The sequence below is a fragment of the Ascaphus truei genome, chromosome 1 (genome assembly GCF_040206685.1).
Source record: "Ascaphus truei isolate aAscTru1 chromosome 1, aAscTru1.hap1, whole genome shotgun sequence".
NCBI classification, from domain to species: Eukaryota; Metazoa; Chordata; class Amphibia; order Anura; family Ascaphidae; genus Ascaphus; species Ascaphus truei.
Window position 1 is genome coordinate 318,541,738 of NC_134483.1, and position 25,312 is coordinate 318,567,049.

Here is a 25,312-nt window from a genome sequence, read left to right on the forward strand (position 1 = left end):
CAAACAAGATCAGATCATCAGAAAGGAAATCACTGAGCCGTAGAGCTTCCAACCTTACAATCGAGAGTAGGGGAGGATAGAGTTGTAAGAATTGACAAGATTGTCAGGTTCAGAGGAAAGAGTGAAAGGAGAGGTTAGCATTCTGGGTAGATGCCAGAGCAGAGACAATGCAATATATATATGCATACATTTATAATGTGTATATAATTGTCAGTTTAAAATGAATACCACTTATGGAATTGTAATCTACCCTCTGTGTACATTATCAAGTGTTGCAAACAGAAGCTTTGCTCCAAAAACAGGTTTAAATTGCGTTGTTTCAAATTACTTTGCTTCAATATATCGGGGGCTTTGTGTCAATTTTGCCCCACTTTGGAGAGAAGTTATAGGTGGATTTAGGGGAGGAGATAGTGAGAGCCATTTTATAAAGCGGCTTATCAAAAGTTGTACATATACTGTACAATAAGTTGTGTAGTTTTCCTCTCTATACATCCGCCACGTCTGAGGTGGTGGTAATCTCTGCGCCTAACAGATCCCACTGAATGTAACAAGTAAGATTAACATGTTTCATAAATATTTGTCGTCCGTGTTTGCTCCATCTCATTATATATCCATATATATATATATATATATATATATGGATATATATATATATATAATGGATAAGTCTTTTGTTATATCTATATGTATGCTTCATGCTGTCATATAAACAGGAGAGGAGGAATTACTCGAAAATTCATAATCTTAAAGGAGCAATCTAAGCACTGCTTTTTAAATGTATTTGTTACATGGGATTAATGCTGGCGGTCTCCGGAGCTGAACCCATTAATTCCAGCTCAAGGGATCCTCTGCTTCCCGAGATACTTACTTCCGTAGGCGGTGCCAGTATCTCTTCTCTTTAAAATTCCTGGTCACGTGGGCCAATATGAAGCATCTCCGGATGACGTCACAGCTTCCTATTGGCCCGTAGGACTTGGGAGCTTTGAAAAGTGACCATTACATGAACTCCACGCAAGCACAGCCGGAGCTGCTGCAAGCAACCCCCACTGAGGTAAGTATCTCCGGAAGCATGGGGTCCGAGCTGAAATTAATGGGGTACAGCTCTTGGATTTAAAGCTCAAGAATGGAAAGCACTATTATTTTTTAAGAACATGGTATGATTGTTAACGTAATATTTATAATTATACTTTTTTTAGGGCATTTATCCAATGGTACAAAGAGTAATTCACAGAGACCTTCTCTCATGCAAGACAATGAAGCAGAGTCTTCTTCAGAGGAACACAGCAGGTTACGCGGTCACCAGAGGTTTATCTCTGGAAGTTCGTCTGGGATGTCTGCAGGTAAAGGAGATGGAAGTCTGAGTTCCCAAGACTCCCGGACCGAGAGTGCCAGCCTCTGCAACAGCCATATGAATAGCCTCATTAACAACCATGCCAAGGACCAGGCAGTGCAAGCATCAAACCCTGCAAAGTGCTCCCCAACAGGCAGTGCCAGAGCCAATGACATGAAGCGGGTGCAAGCAGATAGCAGCAAAGTGAAAGGGAAATGGCCAGGTCTGATGGAAACCATAGACTATTCTGACAGGGGTGACTCCGACATGGATGAGGCAACTTACTCAAGTAGCCAGGAACAGCAGGCAAACAAAAAGGTTATTTATCTAAACAAACATATTCCTCATCGAATACTGTATCTGTCACAGCAGTAGTTTTATCCTGTAACATCTGTGAATTAGGTGTTAGTAACCCTGTTATTCCTTTTGGAGATTGTGCAAATAACATTTAACTAAAACATTGGGCTAGCTGACAATTTTCTCCATACCTGTTTTTTGTTGTTGTTGTATAAAGCCCTAACCATTCACTTAGCAGTGAACATAAAATAACACACCTGGATTAAATTAAAATATTGAAATACAATACAATTCTGGGGTACGTGCACCAAGCAGAAAAATAAACAGTGGGAGGAAGGATGCGGTGCCCGGAAAATGTGATAACATGGTGATCCTTGATTTATATGAACCTAATATTTATTGTGCCAATATTTTTACAGCCTCTCTCAATTGTTCATTTATCCTACCACCATGGCCTTGTTGTCTTCTGCCCTCACTGATTTTCAGTATCAAGATAGCGCGGCTCTCAGAAGCTCATCTCAAAAACCACTTGGCCCAGATATAAAAGTATTGCCCACCGGTTTACAATTTACAGAGATCACCTATGCCACTGGAGATACCATGACGTTAGTCTGTGACATATAGAAATATGTTGTGATACCTTCATCACTTATCTCACATATTTACATTGGTCCTTTTTGTTGGTTTGGCATGATGGGAATAATAATAATGAAAAATATATATTTTAGATATAATATATAGTGTGCTATCTGAAATATAAAAAGGTTAAACTAGCAGCTCAAATTTATTTGAGATAATTCTTGTTTATCGGAGTATTTAGTGTATTTGATGCCAAGCCCTTGCTAGGTGAAGTACTTCTATGTTTAGACAATGATACATTCAAGCATGAAACCTTTTAAATGTAACAGAGCTCCTCTTGTGTCTTCCACAAAGGAATCTCCTTTAGTGAACCCAGCACAGAAGCTAAATTGTGACAAGCTTTCCACAACGCCCCTGAAGCCTGGAGATGGGTTCACCGTAGTGCTGGGCAAGAAAGATGACAGCTTGGGGATAAGTGTCACGGTACTGTTTGACAAGGTTTTTAGATGTTTTCTCCTTTGTTTCTTCTCCTGCATGCATTTGAAACTGATTGCATGTCTCAGTGAGTTGTGATATTATTTCATTGTTTGTTTTGTTTTTGCAATATCCTTATTTTGATCCTTGGGTTTACCAATTGTTAATAACTGATGGTCATAACGGATCTATTGGCTTTGTATTCACTGGCAGCTCTAAAGGGTTCTCTCCCTCCTCCCCCCACCTTGAGTCAACATACTGTAAGACCAAATACTGTGTTTCTCAAAGAACATAGATTTATACATGACCTTGGAGCCTGCGAGGAAGCTTCCCCTTCCCTCCCCCAACCCACATATAAATAAACACACAACAAAGGGTCTGGAGGTGCAAAGGCCACGACTTTATTTACACAAATAACCCTGGTAAGAGCCAAACCTGCCAGCGTGCTCTCCCCCTGGGTAAAGGCCGATGGCACCCCAATCATCGCCCGCAAGACCCACCAAGCCGGGCGCCTGATGGCACACCACCACGGCCCGCACACCCACCAAGCCGGGCGCCTGATGGCACACCACCACGGCCCGCACACCCACCAAGCCGGGCGCCTGATGGCACACCACCACGGCCCGCACACCCACCAAGCCGGGCGCCTGATGGCACACCACCACGGCCCGCACACCCACCAAGCCGGGCGCCTGATGGCCCGGCCGTTAAGCGATACTGGACCCAGGGAATCACGCACAAATGAGCCCTGCCGACTCGCTAACCCCAGCCACCACAAGGCTTTAGGGTTTGTCTGCACCATATAGCCCCCCGCTGGCAAGGTTACCGAACACCTACCCCCCCCCAACAGCCGCCGTGACATAGGCAACACATGCCATGCAGTGCCCACCTCAAACATGGCAGACATAGTTACATCGTAGATGAGGTTGAAAAGACATACGTCCATCAAGTCCAACCCACGCCAAATCCAGACAGATACTCCATCCTGTATCCTCACCTACAGTATTTTGATCCAGAGGAAGGCTAACAAAAAACCCCAGTGATATAACACAAGGGGGAAAATAAATTCCTTCCTGACTCCAAGAATTGGCAATCAGATTACTCCCTGGATCAACATCCTTCCCATGTTACTTATTTCTGAAAAAGAAGAAAATACAACATAATGTACAATATATTATACGATTGTCATGGTATTACCCAAACAAAGGGACGGGTGGGCGGGAACTTCTTCCCAGGGAGCAGGCTGCCCTCCCTCCCCTGCGCTCCTTTGAATCCCCCTAGCTCTGCCCCCTGTGACACTGGGGAAGGGGAGGGGAAACAGCATGCAATCCAGCCAAGCTGGAGGGGAGAGGGGAAGCAGCATGTGAACCAGTACCAAAGGTGTGGGGGAGGGGGAGGGAAGAGAGGGGAGCCTAGTCCCTGAGGTCAGTGCCCCGTCGCTGAGGGGCTCCAGGCTGCTTTCTGTATATTATGTTTGCACGGTGATTTCATAGGGACATTTTTTGGAGGCATAATATAGGAAGCTTGATTTTAATACGTACTATGACACTTAAGTGCTAGTTTCAGCTTTGTTTCTAGCAACAAATAGTGTGTGATGAGTATATGGCCATGGTCAAATGCATTTTTTCAATACAACAAAGTCCATTATTTCTTCCATCCCAATAACTCACTAATTTTGTGGCTTTCTATAGAAAAATACATTCTGGAAATAATGGCCATATATATCATGGCAAAAGTGGCACAGTACTGGGGCGACAAAACTTCATCAAATGTATCAAAGACAAAAATACATTGAACCAATATGATTTTTTTTCCCCGTTTATACATTTGGAACAATGTTTTTTGCTGTAGAAAGTCACCACTTTTCCTGTAACATAGGTTTAGGAGTCTTGAGATGCTTCATCTTTGTTTTTTGTTTGTTTTTTAATTCCTCCTTTCATTTAGTCTTTTTATAATATTTATTTCCTTTCTATATAGAGTTCTAGCTCTTCTGACATTAAGTGGCCTGGTAATTTCTGTAACCGTACAAATGTAGTGCCTCATTGTACATACCCTACATGCAGTGAATATCAGGCTGCGTTTTGAACCAACCTGGCTTCCGCACTGTTTATTGGAGTCAGGGCAATCAAAGGGGCTATACAGTACTGTCTATTAATATATTATATAAAGACGTATATTTTTTTTCATTGAATGGGAATTCTGCTACATTCCCTTGTGATTCTACAGTTAGGCGCAGTCCATGCTGCCGAAGATCCCCGTAGCGCGACGGGCAGGTTACGTGAGTGGTTCGCCCAATGAGGGTGAGCCAGCTCCGTGACGTCACAGACACGCCCCTAGACATGCCCCCTGACGGCGCATCTATCATGTCCAAAAAACGCACCCGCTTCACGCGGGTGACGTCACGGACGCGCACACCTCCGCGCGGGCGAAGGCTGTATGGACGCAGCCTTATAGGGAAATATGACATGTTCCCTGGTACTACCAGCATCCACGTTCTTGTTAGTAATTTCTTTATTTTTTGCTAGTTAACATAGTGAAATCCCTGTTTTGTATAAGTATATACAGTATGTGATAACACTTTGTAGATGGACAATAATTAAATAAATTCCATGGTTCATGATCTGTGTTTACTGCTTTCAGCTTCTGTGTTTCCATGCAACATGTACTTAAGTTTTTCTTGCGCAAACCTTGGATTGCCTCTGTTTGTTTCTTGGATTCCATCTGTTGTTTCAAAGCCACTTCATATGTTTCCTGGTTTCGATAATAAATTACTGTATCTCATTGTTATATATCAATGGGCTTATTAAACCTTTCATTGCTCAGAAATCCCTTCCAGAACAAAACATTAAAATAACATCTACAGTATAATGCATTTACTGTATCTCTGACAATCCACCTTTTAAACCTTATGTGATAAAGATATAACTTTACCCCAAATACAGGCATACCCCGGTTTAAGAACTCACTCACTTTAAGTACACTCGCGAGTAAGGACATATCGCCCAATAAGCAAACGGCAGCTCACGCATGCGCCTGTCACTACGTCCTGAACAGTAATACCGGCTCCCTACCTGTACTGAAGCTGTGCACAAGCGGGGAGACCATAGAGCCTGTTAGAAATGCGTTATTTGCATCAGTTATGCACGTATATGACGATTGCAGTACAGTACATGCATCAATAAGTGGGAAAAGGGAGTGCTTCACTTTAAGTACATTTTCGCTTTACATACATGCTCCGGTCCCATTGCGTACGTTAATGCGGGGTATGCCTGTAAGTTGTTTTAATGAAAGATTGTATTTCTTTAGAAATAGCTTGAACATTTGAGGGACTAAAGATATTTATAAAGAAATGTATAAATGAATATGAAATGGCTTACCTGCATTTCACTTGTTCCCAAATATTAGCTGGCAGCTTACTCTTGTAAACATTAACATATATTAAGGTTTATTTCTAGAGTCGAATCCTGCAGATTTATGCCATTCATTGTACATGTGCCTTCTGTTTGTCTTTTTGTTAGGGTGGCGTAAACACAAGTGTAAAACACGGGGGCATTTACGTGAAGGCTGTTATTCCAAAGGGAGCAGCTGAGTGTGATGGGAGAATTCAGAAAGGTAAGTTTAAGCGTTTCTGAACATCTCCACTGCTAAAAACACCCTCATCTGAAGTAAGTTGCTTCTCAGCACCCTGCAGCTAGAAAGGAAAAGAGTATGGCTTGGAATAGATCTGGTACAGCACCGGTCAGTTCTCTGAAGGAGACCGACCTTTGCTGCAATGTTGTTTTTACAGTACTATCATTTTCAAACATTCCCAGAACGTACTTGTTCATTGTACATATCAAGTGTTCTTCATTACACTGCACATTAATGAAAGTGCAACATACTGACCAGTGACTCTGTGAGTGTGCAGCTCTTTGAAAGGGAGTTTTCTGTCTTCATCATACAAATCGAGTAAATTCTTAATACTTAAAAGCAGCACGACTTTGTTGTGCAAAATTCTATTTAGGAGACTTTTTGCCATATTTTTGTTCATTTTGTGTATGTTCTATGACTAGTACAAATTAGATTTGTCTTGAATAATATGTATTGTCAGAATATTTACAATGACAGGGCATTGTAAATACTTAGAATGGGTGTTATTGATTGCATAAATTCTATATGGGACTTTAATTGGCTTCTTCCAAAGGGTTAAGTGTGATTTCAGGCTTCTCGATACATTCTTAACAAGAAAAGTGTCTCAAGGTATTCTCTGAAGTCATATGGAGCATTGTAAACACAGCAAGTCTACAGACTGTTCTGATTCCTGTAAGAATGCATTGCATTCCCTTCTGACATCATTCTCTCCTGATGCATGCGCTTGATGTAATTGAGAACTGCACCGAATGTTTGCAGTGTTTATTACAACTTTTTTGTCTCCTTTTCTAAGGTGACCGTGTGCTTTCTGTCAATGGCGCGAGTTTGGAAGGTGCTACACACAAGCAGGCCGTGGAAAGTTTGAGAAACACAGGACAGGTAGGTCAGGTGAATGTGAATGACTATGGCCCGCGAAGTTAATAAATAAATAGCCATACAAATAATTACATAAATTAAAATGGCATTCTGTCATTTTTAGGCCCTGAGCGTGGCTGTGCTTCTCTCTACTGCCACTGACTGATCTTGCTATCTGTAAGGAGATTGTACACTGTAACATACTGTACTTTAGGAAATATCACAATCTGTAATCTCCCTTGAAATGCTTTTGAGTTTTTGTCTTTGTACACCAGGTTCTATCTCTAGTACAGGGGCTTTCAACCTTTTTTCATGGAACCCCGGGGTTCCACAGGAAGTTACAGTACCATGGGGCCCTGGGACCAAATTTGGTAATAGCAGATATTTTACTGTTCAAAGCTACTTATGGTTGCCAGGTGGCTTCTCAAAAAGTTCGGAAAGTCGGTGGGGAGGTACGTTTTTTTATAAATTCTCTGACCGATACGTATTTTTTTCTAAATTTCACTCCACGCATGCACCAATTTACACTATTTCATATTCTATTTTGTAAAAAATGTTGGGAGAGGTTTGGGGATTGAGCGCCCCCCGCAGCATTATGTACAAAATAGAATATGAATTGGTGCATACGTGGAGTGAAATTTAGAAAAAAGACATAACGGTCAGATAATTTATAAATAACGTACCTGCAGTCATACATGGCGAGTTACACTGATCTTAATGCTTCTCTCCCACTACTTCCAAGATTGTTGCAACCCCCCTCCTCCTCCCTCCCCCCCTCATCCTCTCACAGCCTCCTCTCACACGACCACCCCCTCCTCTTCCTTCCTCACCTTCACCCCCTCCTTCTTCCTCCTTTTTCACCCTCTCCCCCTACTGGTATCTTACCTGTGGAGGCAGGGACAGAGGGGAGTTCTTGTCTCTTCTCCCACATGCAAAGCTGGAAGGAAATTACATTTCCCTGCATGCAAATGGGGGAGCCCTCCCATTGATTAGTCTTCTCCTTGCCTGGGAGGGAGGGGGGGTGACGCTGCTCGTTGCCCTGGTTACCAGTCACTGTAACCAGACGTGAGGAGACTCACGCTGCTGCTTCTGGTTCTGAATCAGAGATAGGAGCGGGGACGCTGCACCCGGCCATCCTTCACACTCCCACTCCCTGCACGCCCAGAGAGGGAAAATACCGGACAGATCGGCAAAATACCGGTCTGTCCAGTTCAAAACCGGACACCTGGCAAACCTAAAACTACTACAAAAACGGTTTTAACTTTTTGGAATATTTTATACAATATTTCATAATCTTAAAAGGTTATTGAATATTATACTGGCATGGCCTATAAAATAGTAAAATATAACAATAATATTATTATTATTATCGCTTATTTATAAAGTGCCAACATATTCTACAGCAAAGTACAATGAGGGTACAGAGAGATATAAATTACTTAAATAGAAATACATAGCCGATAAGGAGAAACAAGCACAAAAAGATACAAAAAGTCACGATGGCCCTGCTCGTGAGAGCTTACAATCTATGGCTGCGTCCAGGATGCCTTCTTCCGTGCTGAGGCGCGCGGAGGCTGAGGGAAAGCGGGTGCTTTCCCTGGCCTTGGTCCGGGGGTGTGTCGGGGGGGCGGGCCGGTGACGTCACGGAGCTGGTTCACCGTCATTGGGCGAACCGCTCACGTGACCGGCCCTGCGCTCCGGCGAGCGCCAAATCTAAAATTTGTATAAGACCTACGCTTCCGCACGCTTGCGGAAGCTAAGGCGAGCCCCTACTTATGCCGCTCTCATTGCGGCTGCAGGGGCTCACTGACCATGCCCGAGGCCTAAAGCTCTAAACAAAATGAGATCTACCACAGCAATTGTATTTTTACCTACTTACAATAAGTGGACAATAGTACTGCAGTCACAGTGCAGGTTTAATGCCTACAACACAGTCCCAATACTGTACATCTGTAAAGAATTCCGCTGTCCTTGAAAGGTTGAAAGCTGCTGCTCTAGAAGTTTTGTTTGTATCAGTATTATTATAGACTCCACATACTGTATAAGTAGTAACCCTGTACTTATTTCAAATGTTTAATAACTTTTCTGCAGGTAGTAACTCTGCTGCTAGAAAAAGGTCAGTTGCCAGCCGTTAAGGTGCACGCTCCAGTTACTCCTCAGTGCACTCTTCCAAACCAAACGGTGCTCAGCAGGCCTCAGGATAAGCAGGTGAAAAAAACAGCCGAGTACTGCTTTGCCACAGAAGGTACGTGTGATGCACTGAACCGCAATCCATGAGGGTCTAGCAGATCATTCCTGTATTCTTCCCAGGAGGCTGCAGGCAGCAACCAACTTTTTTATGCAAAATTCCTCATTTTTTTTTTTATAAATGGTGCAAACCTGCCCAACGAGATGTTTCCCAAAGCTTGTATCCAAGGAAGAGACTGCCGTGAGTCCCATGGTGATACTATTTTTTATTTTTTTTCTCTCCAAGTATGGCTCCTTGAAGAATTCAGTAGCCAGGAATAGTAGAAAATGGCCACGAGTTCCTTCCAGTATCATGCAGAACTTTTCTTGATTAACAAAATGCTATTCACAAAAAATACACTAAAAGCCAAATTCCATAGGATTTATAACTAGACATTAAAGCAGAAATATGGGTTAACTTAAAAAAAATATATATGTATATTTATTTTTATTTCAAGTTTGAAGCAGGGGGTCTTCGGAGCTGAACCATTAATTTCAGCTCCGGGGACCGCGTGCTTCCAGAGATACTTACCTCCGTTGGTGGTGCCGGTATCTCTGTGGAGTTTAAAGGTCCAGGTCACGTGAGCCAATAGTAAGCGCACCAGATGATGTCACGGCTTTCTATTGGCCCGCGGGACATTTAAACACTACCATGTACTAAAGATCACAGTTTCTCTGCTTGCAGGGATAGCGGCACCACTATGGAGGTATCTCTGGAAGCAGGGCGTCCCTAGAGCTGAAATGAATGAGGTTGGGCTTCAAAGACCCCCTGCTTCAAACCTGTAATAAAATGTGTATATATAATATATATATACAGTATATATATATATATATATATATATATATATATATATATATATATATATATATATACAGTATATATATATATATATATATATATATTTTTTTTTTTTTTTTATGTTAACCGTATTGTTGCATTAAAAAAGTTATGGTGGGTAAAAAAAAAAAGTGACACAAACCCTCAACCGTACAGTTTACAGCAAATAAAAATCCACCATAACGTTTTAAAAGTCTGGATATACCCAGTTCTCAGCTTCACATCACAAAGCCAGCAACCAAAGTCGCACCGATGAGACCCAGAAGGTTGAAACAGCTGTCTGTGAGCAGGTTTACTGGCTATGTACTTCTTATACTCAGGTTGTGCTGTAAACATGTGTATTACGGCAGTCATAAGCTTATAGGGGTGCATGTTAAAATGGATACGAACTAAAGAGTGACTCACTGTGCTCATTTGCATGTCATTACCCAAAATCCCTGGCTGCAGTGGAAGCACTGTATGCTAACAGATAAGGGGAAAGACAGGGTTGCCGACCTGTCTGAGACATGTGAATGTGCTCAGAAGTGATGTTTGTATTTGCTGTACACACTGTAAGATATATAAACATTTTTATTTGATCAATTAATGCAATAGAAGCCTAGAATGCCCAGTATAGTGGTCCTGAGACTGATATCCAGTGGGAAGCTCTTCTAGTGGATAGATTGGATTTTAAAATTGTACAGCTCACTGACCACGCAGCTTTGGTTCCTGTTTTTACTGAGAAAATAACCTTACTGAGAAATGGATTTGAACTACTGGTTTCTGAGATACAGTATATGAAGGCTTTCTGCATCTTATAATTTTAGTTCCGCCAAGAAATGACAAGAGAACTCAGTGTGAGGCCATTTATAGCAAATTACCAACCTTTTCACAACCTTCTAGCGGTTTTATTTCTTTTTAAAGACCCAAACCCTGCAGTCGAGATTCACATGGCAACTTCTGCTGTTTATTGTTCCTCCACTTCACCTGGCAGCACAGATCAATTTTGTATGCAGATTAAAAGAGAAATCAAAGAAATGTTCTAATCGTGAACCTCAGATAAGTCCACAGTGGAAGAAGCTTAGTGGCCATGTTAAATGTGGTTTCGGGCTCAATTTTTAGGAATGAAAAACAGAACAGAGAAAAAACTAGAGAGGGGAAGATAGATTCACCAAATTAAAAATAAACATGCAGGCTGAACTTCACCTTTAAACTTGGACCTGTACGTGAACACTGCTTAACCAGAATGGCTCCACGACAGCTGAGCCCAACAGTAAGCATTTAGTGTAGTTTAAAGTAGTAAGTAGCTCAGTGCACGTCTATCCGTTTTCAATAAGGCAGCACCAAGTGCAAGGAGCCACACTGAGTATCACAAATGGCATACTAATGTACATGTCTTCTTTCAGAAAACTCGTTTGAAGTCAAATTACTGAAGAATAGTTCCGGTCTGGGATTCAGCTTTTCTCGAGAAGAGAACCTCACCCCGGACCAGGCAGGCTCAAGTATAGTGAGAGTTAAGAAGCTATTTCCGGGGCAACCCGCTTCTGAAAGTGGCAAAATGAACATAGGGGACGTAATCCTGAAAGTGAATGGTGCCTCATTGAAAGGACTGCCACAGCAGGTAAGACTTGCAAGCATGTGAGCTTTGCAATGCACTGGAGGCTCCTCCAGCAACGTTTTTATTGTGGGGAGAGGAAGTAAAACATGGTGGCCTGCAGCAAATTAAATGGACACACAGGAGCTATATAGCAAATGTACCTAATATACCAATTACAATTTTGACAGCATGTTACTTATCCCTCTAAATATCCAATAAAGTCTCCCAGATGTCCGTAGCACCATGTTGTAGTCAATAAATAAGTGTAATGTTCAAGCACACCACCATGGTCCATCATAGGTGACAGTACAGGGCCAGTTCCAAGCAATTGTATTCCACAAATGTTACAACACAGACGAGGGGGGTGGGGGGGAGATTTTGATATAGACGGGGGGGGGGGGGGGTGCAGCAGTTGCAGAGGCTCCACGTTCTTCTACTAGGCATTTAAATTCCGGGGGACCGTGTGAGGCCTCTGTAACTCACTTACCGTGATACAGCCGGCTTCGGGCGATGTGGCAACGCGGGCTCAAATGACGCAGCAGCGTCACGTTTCATCACATGACCCCGCAGCGTCATTTCACGTTGGCACTAAGGTAATGGGGGGGGGGGGGGCGCGAGCACTGGGGCAGAGCAGGCAGGGGGTGCTGCTCCCCTGCAATAGACTATGTATAGTGGATATATACTACATTATATACCTACATATATATTGTATATACATTATCTTGTATACATACAGATATACTACACTTAGGTCCGGAAATAATTGGACACTGATACAAGTTTTGTTATTTCATCTGTGTACCAAAATAAATTCAAGTTACAGTTAAATAATGAATATGGGCTTAAAGTGCAGTCTATCAGCTTTAATTTGAGTGTATTCGCATCCAAATTGGAGGAAGGGTTTAGAATTACATCTCTTTAATATGTAGCCCCCTCTTTTTCAAGGGACCAAAAGTAATTGGACAATTGACTCAAAAGCTGTTTCATGGACAGGTGTGGGCTATTCCTTCGTTATTTGAGCATCAATTAAGCAGGTAAAAGGTCTGGAGTTGATTCCAGGTGTGGCATTCGCATTTGGAAGCTGTTGCTGTGAACCCAGAACATGCGGTCAAAGGAGCTCTCAATGCAAGTGAAACAGGGCATCCTTAAGCTACAAAAAAAGAAAATCCATCAGAGAGATAGCAGGAACATTAGGAGTGGCCAAATCAACAGTTTGGTACATTCTGAGAAAAAAAGAACGCACTGGTGAGCTCAGCAACACAAAAAGGCCTGGACGTCCAGGAAGACAACAGTGGTGGATGATCGTAGGATCCTTTCCATGGTAAAGAAAAACCCCTTCACAACATCCAGTCAAGTGAAGAACACTCTCCAGGAGGTAGGCATATCATTATCCAAGTCTACCATAAAGAGAAGACTTCACGAGAGCAAATACAGAGGGTTCACAACAAGGTGCAAACCATTCATAAGCCTCAAGAATAGAAAGGCCAGATTAGACTTTACCAAACAATATCTAAAACAGCCAGCCCAGTTCTGGAACAGCATTCTTTGGACAGATGAAACAAAGATCAACCTGTACCAGAATGATGGGAAGAAAAATGTATGGAGAAGGCTTGGAACGGCTCATGATCCGAAGCATACCACATCATCTGTAAAAAACGGTGGAGGCAGTGTGATGGCATGGGCATGCATGGCTTGCAATGGCACTGGGTCACTAGTGTTTATTGATGATGGGACAGAAGACAGAAGCAGCCGGATGAATTCTGTAGTGTATAGGGATATATTGTCTGCTCAGTTTCAGCCAAATTGAGCAAAATTGATTTGACGGCGCTTCACTTTACAGATGGACAGTGACCCAAGACATACTGCGAAAGCAACCCAGGAGTTTTTTAAGGCAAAGAAGTGGAATATTCTGCAATGGCCGAGTCAATCACCTGATCTCAACCCGATCGAGCATGCATTTCACTTGCTGAAGACAAAACTTAAGGCAGAAAGACCCATGAACAAACAACAACTGAAGACAGCTGCAGTAAAGGCCTGGCAAAGCATCATAAAGGAGGAAACCCAGCGTTTGGTGATGTCCGTGCGTTCCAGACTTCAAGCAGTCATTGCATGCAAAGGATTCTTGACAAAGTATTAAAAATGAACATTTTATTTATGATTGTGTTCATTTGTCCAATTACATTTGAGCCCCTGAAATAAGGGGACGGTGTATGAAAATGGTTGCAATTCCTAAACGTTTCATACGATTTTTTTGTTCAACCCCTTGAATTAAAGCTGAAAGCCTGCACTTCTATTGCATTTCAGTTGTTTCATTTCAAATCCATTGTGGTAGCGTACAGAGCCAAAATTATGAAAATTGTGTCAGTGTCCAATTATTTCCGGACCTATCTGTATATACCATACAGTATTTGCTCGATTATAGGGTGACCCTGGCTATAAGGTGACCACATAATTTCAGTAGTAGCTGATAAGAAAAAAGTTTACACACATACATATATACTGTATACACACACAGTGTCTCTCTATCTCTTTCTCTCTGCCTCTGTGTATGTCTCTGTGTGTGTGTCTGTGTATCTCTCTCTCTGTGTCTCTGTCTCTCTCTCTGTGTGTCTGTCTCTGTGTGTCTCTATGTCTCTGTGTCTATATGTCTGTGTGTCTGTGTCTGTCACTCTTGGTTTGAGCTTCCAACCACAAGCAACGTGGCTGCTTCAGGCCACAAGGTGGAGCTTCCTCTGTTTTACCCTCCTACAGTACCTCATAGTGTACATCCAACTGCTTTTTAGCTCACAGAGTGGACGGGCAAGATTATAAAGCAAGTATGTACTTTTTAACTTGAAAAATTGTAATCAGACAAAACAGGTGTGTGTGTGTGTGTGTGTGTATATAGAGTTAGTATATACTACCTTATTTCCACTATGTTGTCGCTTTGAAAAAAGACCTGTTGAATCTGAACCTCCCGAAGTGCCACTTGTGATGGACCCTACACTGTAGCTAATGCAACATCTGGTTGGACCTGGTTCTACAATGAATATGTAGATCAGGGGAGCGCAAACTTTTGAAGCTGCGCCCCCCTGTTTTCCCTTCCCCAGCTCTCGCCCCCCCCCCCCCCCCCACCTTGTATCCGCGTCAAATGACGCTGCGGGGTCATGTGACATCATGTGACCAGCGGTGTCATTTGACACGTGTGACGCCAAGTCACATGGCCCCACGGCGCCACACAGCCGGCTGAATCCCGGTAAGTGGAGTGTTTCAGAGGCCTCACCCGATTCCCAGGCATTTTATTAAATGCCTGGGGAAAGAGCGCAGGACCTCTGCAACCCCCCCAGTTTGCGCACCCCTGATGTAGATCATAGGGCAGGGGGAACATTGCTAGAGATTATTTGATGCTGCTTTCCTGCTCTAGTTAGAAATTATAACCTTGATCAGGTTTGGAGATGCTTCCTAAATTTGCCACCTGGTGTACCTGTACGTCCACCTGATTTTTAAGCAAAGTTAACCATGTTCCCTGATTAGTATCATATATAATGCGCCTCCTGTAATTTACTTTTAGGAAGTTATTTCAGCTCTGAGAGGAACTTCTCCTGAAGTCACCTTACTGATGTGCAGGCCTCCCACTGGGGTATTACCGGAAATCAGTCCTTTGATGTTGGTATGTAAATATAGTGCATATCTGATGTAATTATGGAAAGGAAAGACTCTGTGTGTTTTTTTATGACCAGAAAGGAAGTCATGCTAGAAATCACAGAGAAGAAGAAGGTTTTTTACAAACAAGCATAACGCTTGGAACCATAAGCCTCTACCGTCCAGAACTGTGCACCTCCGAATTGCATCAGTGACCATGTAGTCTGACGAAGAAAAACTGTCACGATTTATTCTTCTTCACTGTCATCATGACTTAATCAATAGCTACACTACCTAACATTTCCAAAGTGTGAATTAACAATACATTTTGAACCCGAGTCGTTTTCTTACTTTGATTTATGTAAAAAACAAAACAAGAGCATGCTTATCATGTTGAAAGCCATTAAACACACTCCCTTTCCCAAAAAGCTTTCACACAGTTTCGACATGCAGTAGGGGCTTAATAAATAAGTCAAGATACAAATCCGAAATGCTCTCATCTGAGTTTAACGTATGGACCCAATGGGCTTATAATTACTTTTTTTGAAGCTGAGATAAAGTAACTTGCCCAATAGTACAAGGCGCTGCAATTGGATGCCAGCTGTGTTCTCATACTCCCATGGCAGCCTTTTTACCTCTATGCCATGCCTTCTTTTTCTGTACATTGTTTCTTCCATTTTGGTTAACATTCCTGCTTATACAGGTATACACAGACAGTGGTTGAAATGGGATGATACGCATGGTACTTGTTCTGACTACTTCCACATGTTCCACCACTTTTTTTTTGCTACAAAAATTAATAGCGGTCTTGCTCTGGATAAAATATTTTGAATCGATCCATAGAACTTTATACCCTTGTTAGCAAGCCTGATGCTCTCTTGCAGCCTACAGTATGTTACACACTTGTATCTGTATGCACATATAAACCGCCAATAGTCAAAGTAACATGTGAGATAAAGCCATCAATGTTTCTTGATGCTGGTTGAGTTTTACTGAAGCCTTAATTTGATGGAACTGAAATACAATTCTTGCAGATGCCATTAAATTCTCCACAACAGTCCTTTCCAGCCGAGAGCCGAGGTTGCACAAACGGGGCTGAATATCCCTTAGCATTGGAGGACATGGATAGCTCTGATGAAAATGAGGAGGTGACTGACAAAAGCATGAGGCGGCTAAAGAATCCTTCTAGGAGGGATAGCTACAGCGACAGCAGTGGAACTGGGGAAGAAGATTTTGCTACTATCCAAGATGAGAGGCCAACACCTGCCTGGAACACAGCACTCTACCAGACACCAGTTAGCTTGAAGGCCCAACAGCACAGCCAGTGTGAAACACCGAGCATCCAGGAAGAGACTATACGTACCAGCTTTTACACTCCACAAGAGTCCCCTAGCAAGCCAGAATTTGAGGACAGGTGAGGTGAATTATCTGTTGAATCTCATATGGTCTTACCTAGATAATGTTGGGCAGAGTTGTGCTAGCTGTGTGTGCCCTGTAGAAAACTAGTTTCAAGTGACACTCTTTGATGGATAAACCTGATAGTTCCTAATACATGTTAGTAATAAAAGAGCTTTAGAGACCTAGCAAGTCTCTTCTATAACAAATTAAGTGTATCTGATAAATGGACTGTGCCATTGGTCATTGTGGTATAATATACTATGGTACTATGATATATAATGTTGTACACTGGCAACATTAACATTACATTTACATCATTGCATTTGATCTACAGTAGAGTCCTAATTGTCCAAAAGTAAAATAATCATAGCCTAAAACAAATCTAACATAAAATAATCTCAAAATCTAACAATAGTGATATATATATATATACAACAAGATAATGGAACTCATAGGTGTGACCTAAATATAAAAACTCATAGGAGTAGCAGCATGTATGAAATAAGACCCCAATACAATGTCCAATAGTACAATTGAAGTAAACCAGAGGGTAGTGAATGATATTGCTGTATATCAGTAGACATGTAAGTAGAGGATCCAGGGCACTTCAGATTTGCAAAAAAAGAATTTATTCTCTTAGTGGCACACACTCACACTGTACAGTGTGTGCCACTAAGAGAATAAATTATATTTTGCAAATCCGAAGTGACATGGATCCTCTACTTAGTTACATGTATCCTGAGAATACATCAGCCAGGTTTTTTCCTGAACCACGGAGCACCAGTACATTAAACGCAAGTATGTTGCTAACATTATAGCTTTTAAGGTGTGCAAGACTAAAACCTCTCACCATGTATATCAGTGGAGCCATCAGCACGGGTAGTTGAATCCGTGAAAAGATACACATCAACTGTTGTCATGAGATATTATAATTTACAAATGGCCTGTAGAGCAAAAAATAAACTGACCCAGACTCTCGTGGCCAGATAGTGAGGAAAACATACATTAGTGAATCCGGAAAAGACAACGGTCATACTGTTTGTAGTCAGTCTTCACATATTCTGTTTCATGAGGGTTCAGAAAGGGAAGTCTTGAAGCAAAGGCCAACAGAATGCAAAGAAAGTTCAAAATAGAAGATGCTTGCAGGTCTCTTCAAGTTTTTCCAAGATGGCGGAAAAGGCGTCTGACGCAGAAAGATTAATCTTCCGTCCAAGGATAAGTGCAGGATCTGTATCATACAAACGGCTCCATTTTAGGCCGCGTCTCTCTCTTGTTGATGTCCTGCTTCGCTGTCTTTTTGATGAGCTTCTTCTTGTGGTGTTATTTATGCTCATTAGTGCCAAATGGAAATGATCATTAGGAATGTAATTGCTGACTATCTATTGTGCACTGCATTTTCTTTACCCGTAGCAATCCTCCTTCTCCCATACCTCGTGATATGACACCCGTCCAGAGCGGAAGATCCGAGATAGAAAACATCTCTCAGATCTCACTTTCTGAAGCCTACCGCTCTGAGTCTAAGGCATTCCTGGAAGAGCCGTTATCCATCAAGACACCGGGAGTGAGCGACATGGAGGAATTTGAACCAGTGGGTTTTTATTTTACTAGCAAAATTATACTTGTGCATAAAATGCTTGTTATAGAATAAAATGACAAACTAATAATTGCAAATCCTAAAGGTTAAATTAAGTGTCTAGTTTGTTTTTTTACATTCATATTGCTCTAAAACCCAATGTGAGGGAAGAAAGTTGTTCTGGTTTTAATTGCACCATCCTTCCCCTCCCACCAAATATTACTTAACATCAATTTTAAGCTGAAACAAAATAATTCTGCAAGGCTTTTCAAATAGGTTTCTTCATTAGAATGATGAAGGCAATTATTAATTCATCTTTTTCTATGTAATATATTTTAATAAACAAGTATAAGCGTGACTGCTACTTTCAGAAATTTGCTGGCACACCATGGGGTAGTGGCAAATTATTATCGCCTATTTGTAAAGCGCCAACATATTCTGAAGCGCAGTACAATGGGGGTACAGAGATTTGATAATTACGTAAACAGAGTTACATACAAATAAGGTTAAACATGCACAAACAGACACAGAGAGATAATGAAGGCCCTGTCGCAAATGAAGTTTTGTGCCCCCATAGTAATCAGTGACATGTCATTCCTCACAGAATGACTGCCCTGCACGCCTGTGAACCTGTGTTAACATGCTGTGTCCATTCCTAGGAGGTAGAGCTTCACGTCACCCTGACTAAATCGGATAAGGGAAGTCTGGGTTTCACAGTGACCAAAGCCAATGATTGTGTTGGCTGCTATGTCCATGACATTATCCAGGATCCCGCAAAAAGTGATGGACGCTTACAACCCGGAGATAGACTTATCAAAGTGAGTATATTTGGATGAGAGGTTTTCAGCCTTACTGTATATAACTACCCTCAGTTTGTAATTGCTGTTATTCAGCCATCCTTTCTCTCTTCCATCTACTCTATACTTTTTACACTCTCTGTTTCCCCCCTTACTTTCATTGTTCTATTTGTTTCATGTTGTCTTTCACTCTCCATCTCTCACATATTTTCTCACACTCTTTTTAAAAAAAATCTTTATCCACATACATCCCTCTTTCCTATAAATGGCCTTTTTTACATTTTCAATTGTTATTCCTCTCTCTTCTTCTCCCACACCTAATTATTCTCCTCACTCTTCCTCCCTCTGGCCACTTAATCCATCCTCACTTCTTTCTCTCTCCTCCCCCTCCCTATCACAACGTATTTTGCAGGTTAATGATATAGATGTCACAAACGTGAGTCACACAGAGGCAGTTAATTTGTTGCGAGCTGCACCAAAGACTGTGCGTATTGTGCTTGGCCGTGTCCTTGAGATCCCCAAGCCTCAAGTGCCTTCTCATCTGCTCCCTGACATTACACTGACATGCCACAAAGGAGACCTGGGTAAGACATTGCTACACTTTCTATGTATTGACAGAGGCATTTGTTTTGCTCTGGTTAACAACATGATCAGCATCATTTGACTTGCCTGTCTTTTTCCATGCAGGCTTGTGTTTATCAGGAGGCCGTGAAAGCCTTTCCCAGGTTATTTATATTGAAGGTGTCAAGACCGGGTCCGTGGCAGCTCGGGAGGGAAGCTTAAAGCCTCTAGACATCCTGCATTACATTAACGGAGCCAGCACGCTAGACATGACTTTACAGGAAGCAGAACGTGTGCTGGATTTGTCTCTCCCTACTGTTGTTTTAAAAGCTACCAGGTATAAATGCAGCAGTAATTGTATTCACTGTCAAATCCCTGCATCATTTTTATTAGAAAAAGTAGTCACTGCTTTTGAATCGAGTAGCTTAAATCTGTCAGCTTCTTATAGGCAAGTTATTTTATCTCTCCCCTAAGAGGCAGGGGGTCTACAACTCAGGACCTATACTGTGACGCTGTATACGAATAATAAATATTATTATTGGTCTTTCTCCGGTGCAGTGCAATATGGGCATACAAAAAACTGTAACTACTCACTGTGCCATCCACTAAACTATATTTTGAAAAGCTTTTTTTTGTTTGTCACTGTAGACGGACGTTCACAGAGGTACACACTTGGAGTCGTTTATAATGTGAAATTATAATAAGACTTTATTGTGCCTTTTCCTTTTCATCAGGAAATTCATCCAAACACAGGGGGGGGAACAAAGCTTCCATTCACTTGGGAGTATTTCTAGTGAAACACTATGCAATAATTCACATCTCCCTTAGTCAAGCAGTTCTCGCAGCCCCAAAACATATAACATGATATAAGCAGATATAAGCAGTCTCTTAAGAAGAAAAGTCTTATCTGTTTCTTGGAGGGAAAATCTCACTTCCTGGTTAAGCTTCAGGTGCAGTAGTTTTCCCTGTGTCTTGAAATCAGGTCTGCTGTGCAGAGCTCAAGACTGGTCAGCTCCAAAGGTCAGCTGTCAGTCAGAGCTAAAGAGTCACTTCCTGTCTGAACAGACAGGTTTTTGTAAACAATCTAATCAGGCAGGTGGTGTTTAGTAACTAACTACCAGAGGTTAACCACCACACAGCTGGATTAAAGGCACATTACTGAACAGGGATAAGTCCCCTGTTACAGTCACCTTTCAATAAAACTATTTTAGCTTAGTACAGTGATTTTGCTGTAGCACTTCTAAGATGTTTGTTTTTTTATTTGGGGGGGGGGGGGGGTGGGGGATAGAGAAAAATGGCTGCCATTTTCAGAAAATAAAATGTTTGTATTCAGGTAGTATAATCGGATTTCTGAAAAAAAAATATATATATATATATATCTTATACTATATTAGTGAAAGCACTGTATGCCTGCCTGCCTGCCTGCCTGCATGCATGCATGCCAGCCTGCCTGCCTGCTGAATGTCCGGTGTCCCTAGGGGAAATATCATTGGTCCCTTGGGCCGCCCCCGCACACCTCTCATTGGCCTGAGGCGGAGTGACGGCCCAAAGGACACACAGGGACACAAACACACACACAGGGACACAAACACACACACAGGGACACACACAGGGACACACACACACACACACACACACACACACACACAGTAGGGGGGGGGGGGGTGTACATTAGCAGCATTGTATAACCGGGGGGGGGGGGGGGGGCTCACATCTCCGCCTCTTCCTCCCCGAAATCAGCCTCCACACCCGCGCGCACGTCCTCGCTCTCCCCGTGTCTCCCGCGCTTTCAAACACCCCCCCCCCCCCCCCCCGGCGCCGCTACAGTGAGCGGAGGAGCGAGCGCCCGGGACACAGCGGGGGAGCGGCCACAACAAGCTGCCTCCCGCCTCAGTTCCACGTGGGAGCGGCCGGACGGGTGAGTGAGCGGCCTTCACCCACCCCTCACCCCCCTTCAAATCACCTCCCCTCCACCCCCCCCCCCCCCCGGCGCCGCTACAGTCAGCGGAGCGAGCGAGCGCCCGGGACACAGCGGGGGAGCGGCCACAACAAGCTGCCTCCCGCCTCAGATCCACGTGGGAGCGGACGGACGGGTGAGGGAGCTGCCGGACGGTGTGAAGTGAAGCGGCCGGACGGGTGAGGGAGCGGCCTTCACCTCCCCTCACCCCCCCTTCACCTCCCCTCACCCCCCTTCACCTCACCTCCCCTCACCCACCCCTCACCTCCCCTCACTCCACTTCCCTTCCCTTCCACCTCCCTCCACCCCCCCTTCACCTCCCCTCCACCCCCCCTTCACCTCACCTCCACCCCCCTTCACCCCCCCCCACCTCCCCTTCACCCCCCACCTCCCCTTCACCCCCCACCCCCCCTTCACCTCCCCTCCACCCCCCCTTCACCTCCCCTCCACCCCCCCTTCACCTCCCCTCCACCCCCCCTTCACCTCCCCTCCACCCCCCCCTTCACCTCCCCTCCACTCCCCCCCCTCACCTCCCCTCCACCCCCCCCCCTTCACCTCCCCTTCACCTCCCCTCCACCCCCCCCTTCACCTCCCCTCCACCCCCCCCCTTCACCTCCCCTCCACCCCCACCCTTCACCTCCCCTCCACCCCCACCTTCACCCCCCCTTCACCTTCCCTTCACTCCCCCTTACAACCTCCCACCACCTCCACCCCCCTTCCCACCTCCCCCACCCCCCTTCCCAACTCCCCACCACCTCCCCCCCCTTCCCCCCACCCCCCCCCCCCCCCCCCTTCCCACCACCTCCCCCCCACCCCCTCCCCTTCCCACCACCTCCCCCCCACCTCCCCTTCCCCCCCACCCCCCTCCTTCCCACCACCTCCCCCCCACCCCCCCCACCCCCCCCCCTTCCCTGAGGCGGAGTCACGGGCCAAAGGACACACACACACACACACACACGTAGACACACACACACACACGTAGACACACACACACACAGACGTAGACACACACACACGTATACACACACACACACACGTATACACACACACACGTATACACAAACACACACACGTAGACACAAACACACACACGTAGACACACACACACATAGACACACACGTAGACACACACGTACACACACACACGTACACACACGCACGTAGACACACACACACGTACACGTAGACACACACACATGTACACGTAGACACACACACACGTAGACACGTAGACACGTACACACACACACATGTACACGTATACTCACACACATGTACACGTACACACACACATGGAGACATACACACACACACATGGAGACACACACACACACATGGAGACATACACACACACACATGTACACATACACACACACGTATACACTCACACACGTATACACACAGGTATACATACACATAATGTATACACACACACATGTATACACACACATGTATACACACACACACATGTATACACACACACATGTATACACACACACACATGTATACACACACACACACGTGTATACACACACACACACGTGTATACACACACACATGTGTATACACACACACATGTGTATACACACACACATGTGTATACACACACATGTGTACACACACATGTGTACACACACACACATGTGTACACACACACACATGTGTACACACACACGTGTACACACACATGTATATACACACACACATGTATACACACACACATGTATACACACATACACATGTATACACACACACACACATGTATACACACACACACACACACACACACTTATACACACACACACATACAATGTATACACACAAACATGTATACACACACACAAACATGTATACACGTGTATACACACACATGTGTATACACACACACGTATACACACACACAATATATACATACACACAATGTATACACACACATGTGTATACACACACGTGTATACACACACACACATGTGTATACACACACACGTGTATACACACACACACGTGTATACACACACACACGTGTATACACACACACACGTGTATACACTGTGACAAACGGCTTACTCCGGGGCTCCGCCGTCTGTCCGGGACTGTTAGAACACGGTCTTTTAGGGTAGGTTAAATGATGAGACGTCACGTACTGTTCCTTTAAACAGGCTATGCCTGGTTTATTCAGTCCCAGGCACTGAGACTGCCACAGTTTAAACAGAAAACAAAGCCAAACAAAAAGCTGCTCGTCTGAGCGATAACTTAAACTTAGATGTCCCTGACTCAGAGTTGGAAGTGGCTTGTCCACTTCCACCAACAAAATAAGTACCTTTGCAGTCTTTAGACAAACTAACAGAATGAATGAAGCGATTTGGGAAAGAGGCTTTCTCACCCCTCTGCAGTTCAGCAGCCTTCCAGGCTCTTGGGCGGGGCCCAGAGGAAACAGGAAACAGGTCTTATATACCTGAACTCTAATCAGCATGACAGGTGACAGAAAACAGGCAGCAGACAAACTGTGGAATGGAGTGCCTGTACCACGAGGCTGCCCTGTTCAGCTTAGACAGGACAGAAACTGTTCAGTATCCTGGGAGCCCTGTATATGGAGTTTATTACCAACCCCTGGTTTCTGTCACATATCCTCCCCCCCAGCTCAGACCTCGAGGGGTGAGCGACCATGGATATTAGGGAGTGCATCCTTGACAACCCGTCGGCATTGCCATGTTTGTGCCCCGACCTGTGTTCCACAGAAAATTTAAAGGGCTGTAGGCTTAGGAACCACCTGGTCACCCTAGCGTTCTTCTCCCTATTTTGACACATCCAGGTAAGGGGTGCATGATCTGTGACCAATCGGAACTTTCTCCCCAACAGATAATACTTGAGTGTCTCTACAGCCCACTTTATTGCGAGACACTCTTTCTCGACTATGGAGTAATTTTTCTCCTGGGGATTTAGTTTCCTACTTAAATAAAGGATGGGGTGCTCCTCCCCTTGAGACTCCTGGGAGAGTACCGCCCCCAGCCCTACCTCAGATGCGTCGGTTTGGACTACGAACTCTTTGGAGAAGTCAGGTGTGACCAACACTGGTTGGGCACAGAGAGCTTCTTTCAGGCTTCTAAAGGCCTGTTCGGCTTCGGGGGACCATTTTACCATTAGCGGTCCTCTTGCTTTTGTGAGGTCGGTTAGTGGGGTTGCCTTAGTTGCAAAATTGGGAATAAACCTCCTATAGTAGCCAATTAACCCCAAAAAGGTCCTTACTTGTTTTTTTGTGACTGGCCTTGGCCAATTTTGTATCGCCTCTACTTTGAGTGTTTGTGGTTTGAGTAACCCTCTACCAATAGAATACCCCAGATACTTGGCCTCCTCCAGACCAATAGTGCATTTAGCGGGGTTAGCAGTTAGTCCAGCAGACCGAACTGCGTCGAGCACAGCTTGGACCTTTGGAAGGTGGGACTGCCAATCTTCACTATGGATTACCACATCATCCAGGTAGGCGGCAGCGTACCGAACATGTGGTTTTAAAATTTTATCCATCATTCTTTGGAATGTGGCGGGAGCTCCATGTAAGCCAAAAGGCAGCACCTTATATTGAAAGAGGCCGTCTGGGGTTGA

The 25,312-nt window shown here is 43.9% G+C and overlaps 1 protein-coding gene across 9 annotated transcripts in view; it reads left to right on the top strand.

Moving 5' to 3' along the window:
- PTPN13 (protein tyrosine phosphatase non-receptor type 13) overlaps positions 1-25,312 on the top strand; it is a 285,427-nt gene that overhangs the window by 202,395 nt on the left and 57,720 nt on the right. For 6 of the 9 annotated variants that reach the window (XM_075605884.1, XM_075605865.1, XM_075605874.1 and 3 more), the window contains 12 exons: positions 1,197-1,648; positions 2,561-2,704; positions 6,199-6,292; positions 7,104-7,189; positions 9,257-9,410; positions 11,615-11,829; positions 15,356-15,454; positions 16,461-16,840; positions 18,235-18,412; positions 19,057-19,215; positions 19,607-19,778; positions 19,882-20,092. In XM_075605884.1, the coding sequence (XP_075461999.1) occupies positions 1,197-1,648; positions 2,561-2,704; positions 6,199-6,292; positions 7,104-7,189; positions 9,257-9,410; positions 11,615-11,829; positions 15,356-15,454; positions 16,461-16,840; positions 18,235-18,412; positions 19,057-19,215; positions 19,607-19,778; positions 19,882-20,092 (2,344 nt within the window). The remainder of the gene's footprint in view (positions 1-1,196; positions 1,649-2,560; positions 2,705-6,198; positions 6,293-7,103; positions 7,190-9,256; positions 9,411-11,614; positions 11,830-15,355; positions 15,455-16,460; positions 16,841-18,234; positions 18,413-19,056; positions 19,216-19,606; positions 19,779-19,881; positions 20,093-25,312) is intronic. The other 3 variants (XM_075605854.1, XM_075605915.1, XM_075605924.1) reach the window with 1 other exon arrangement.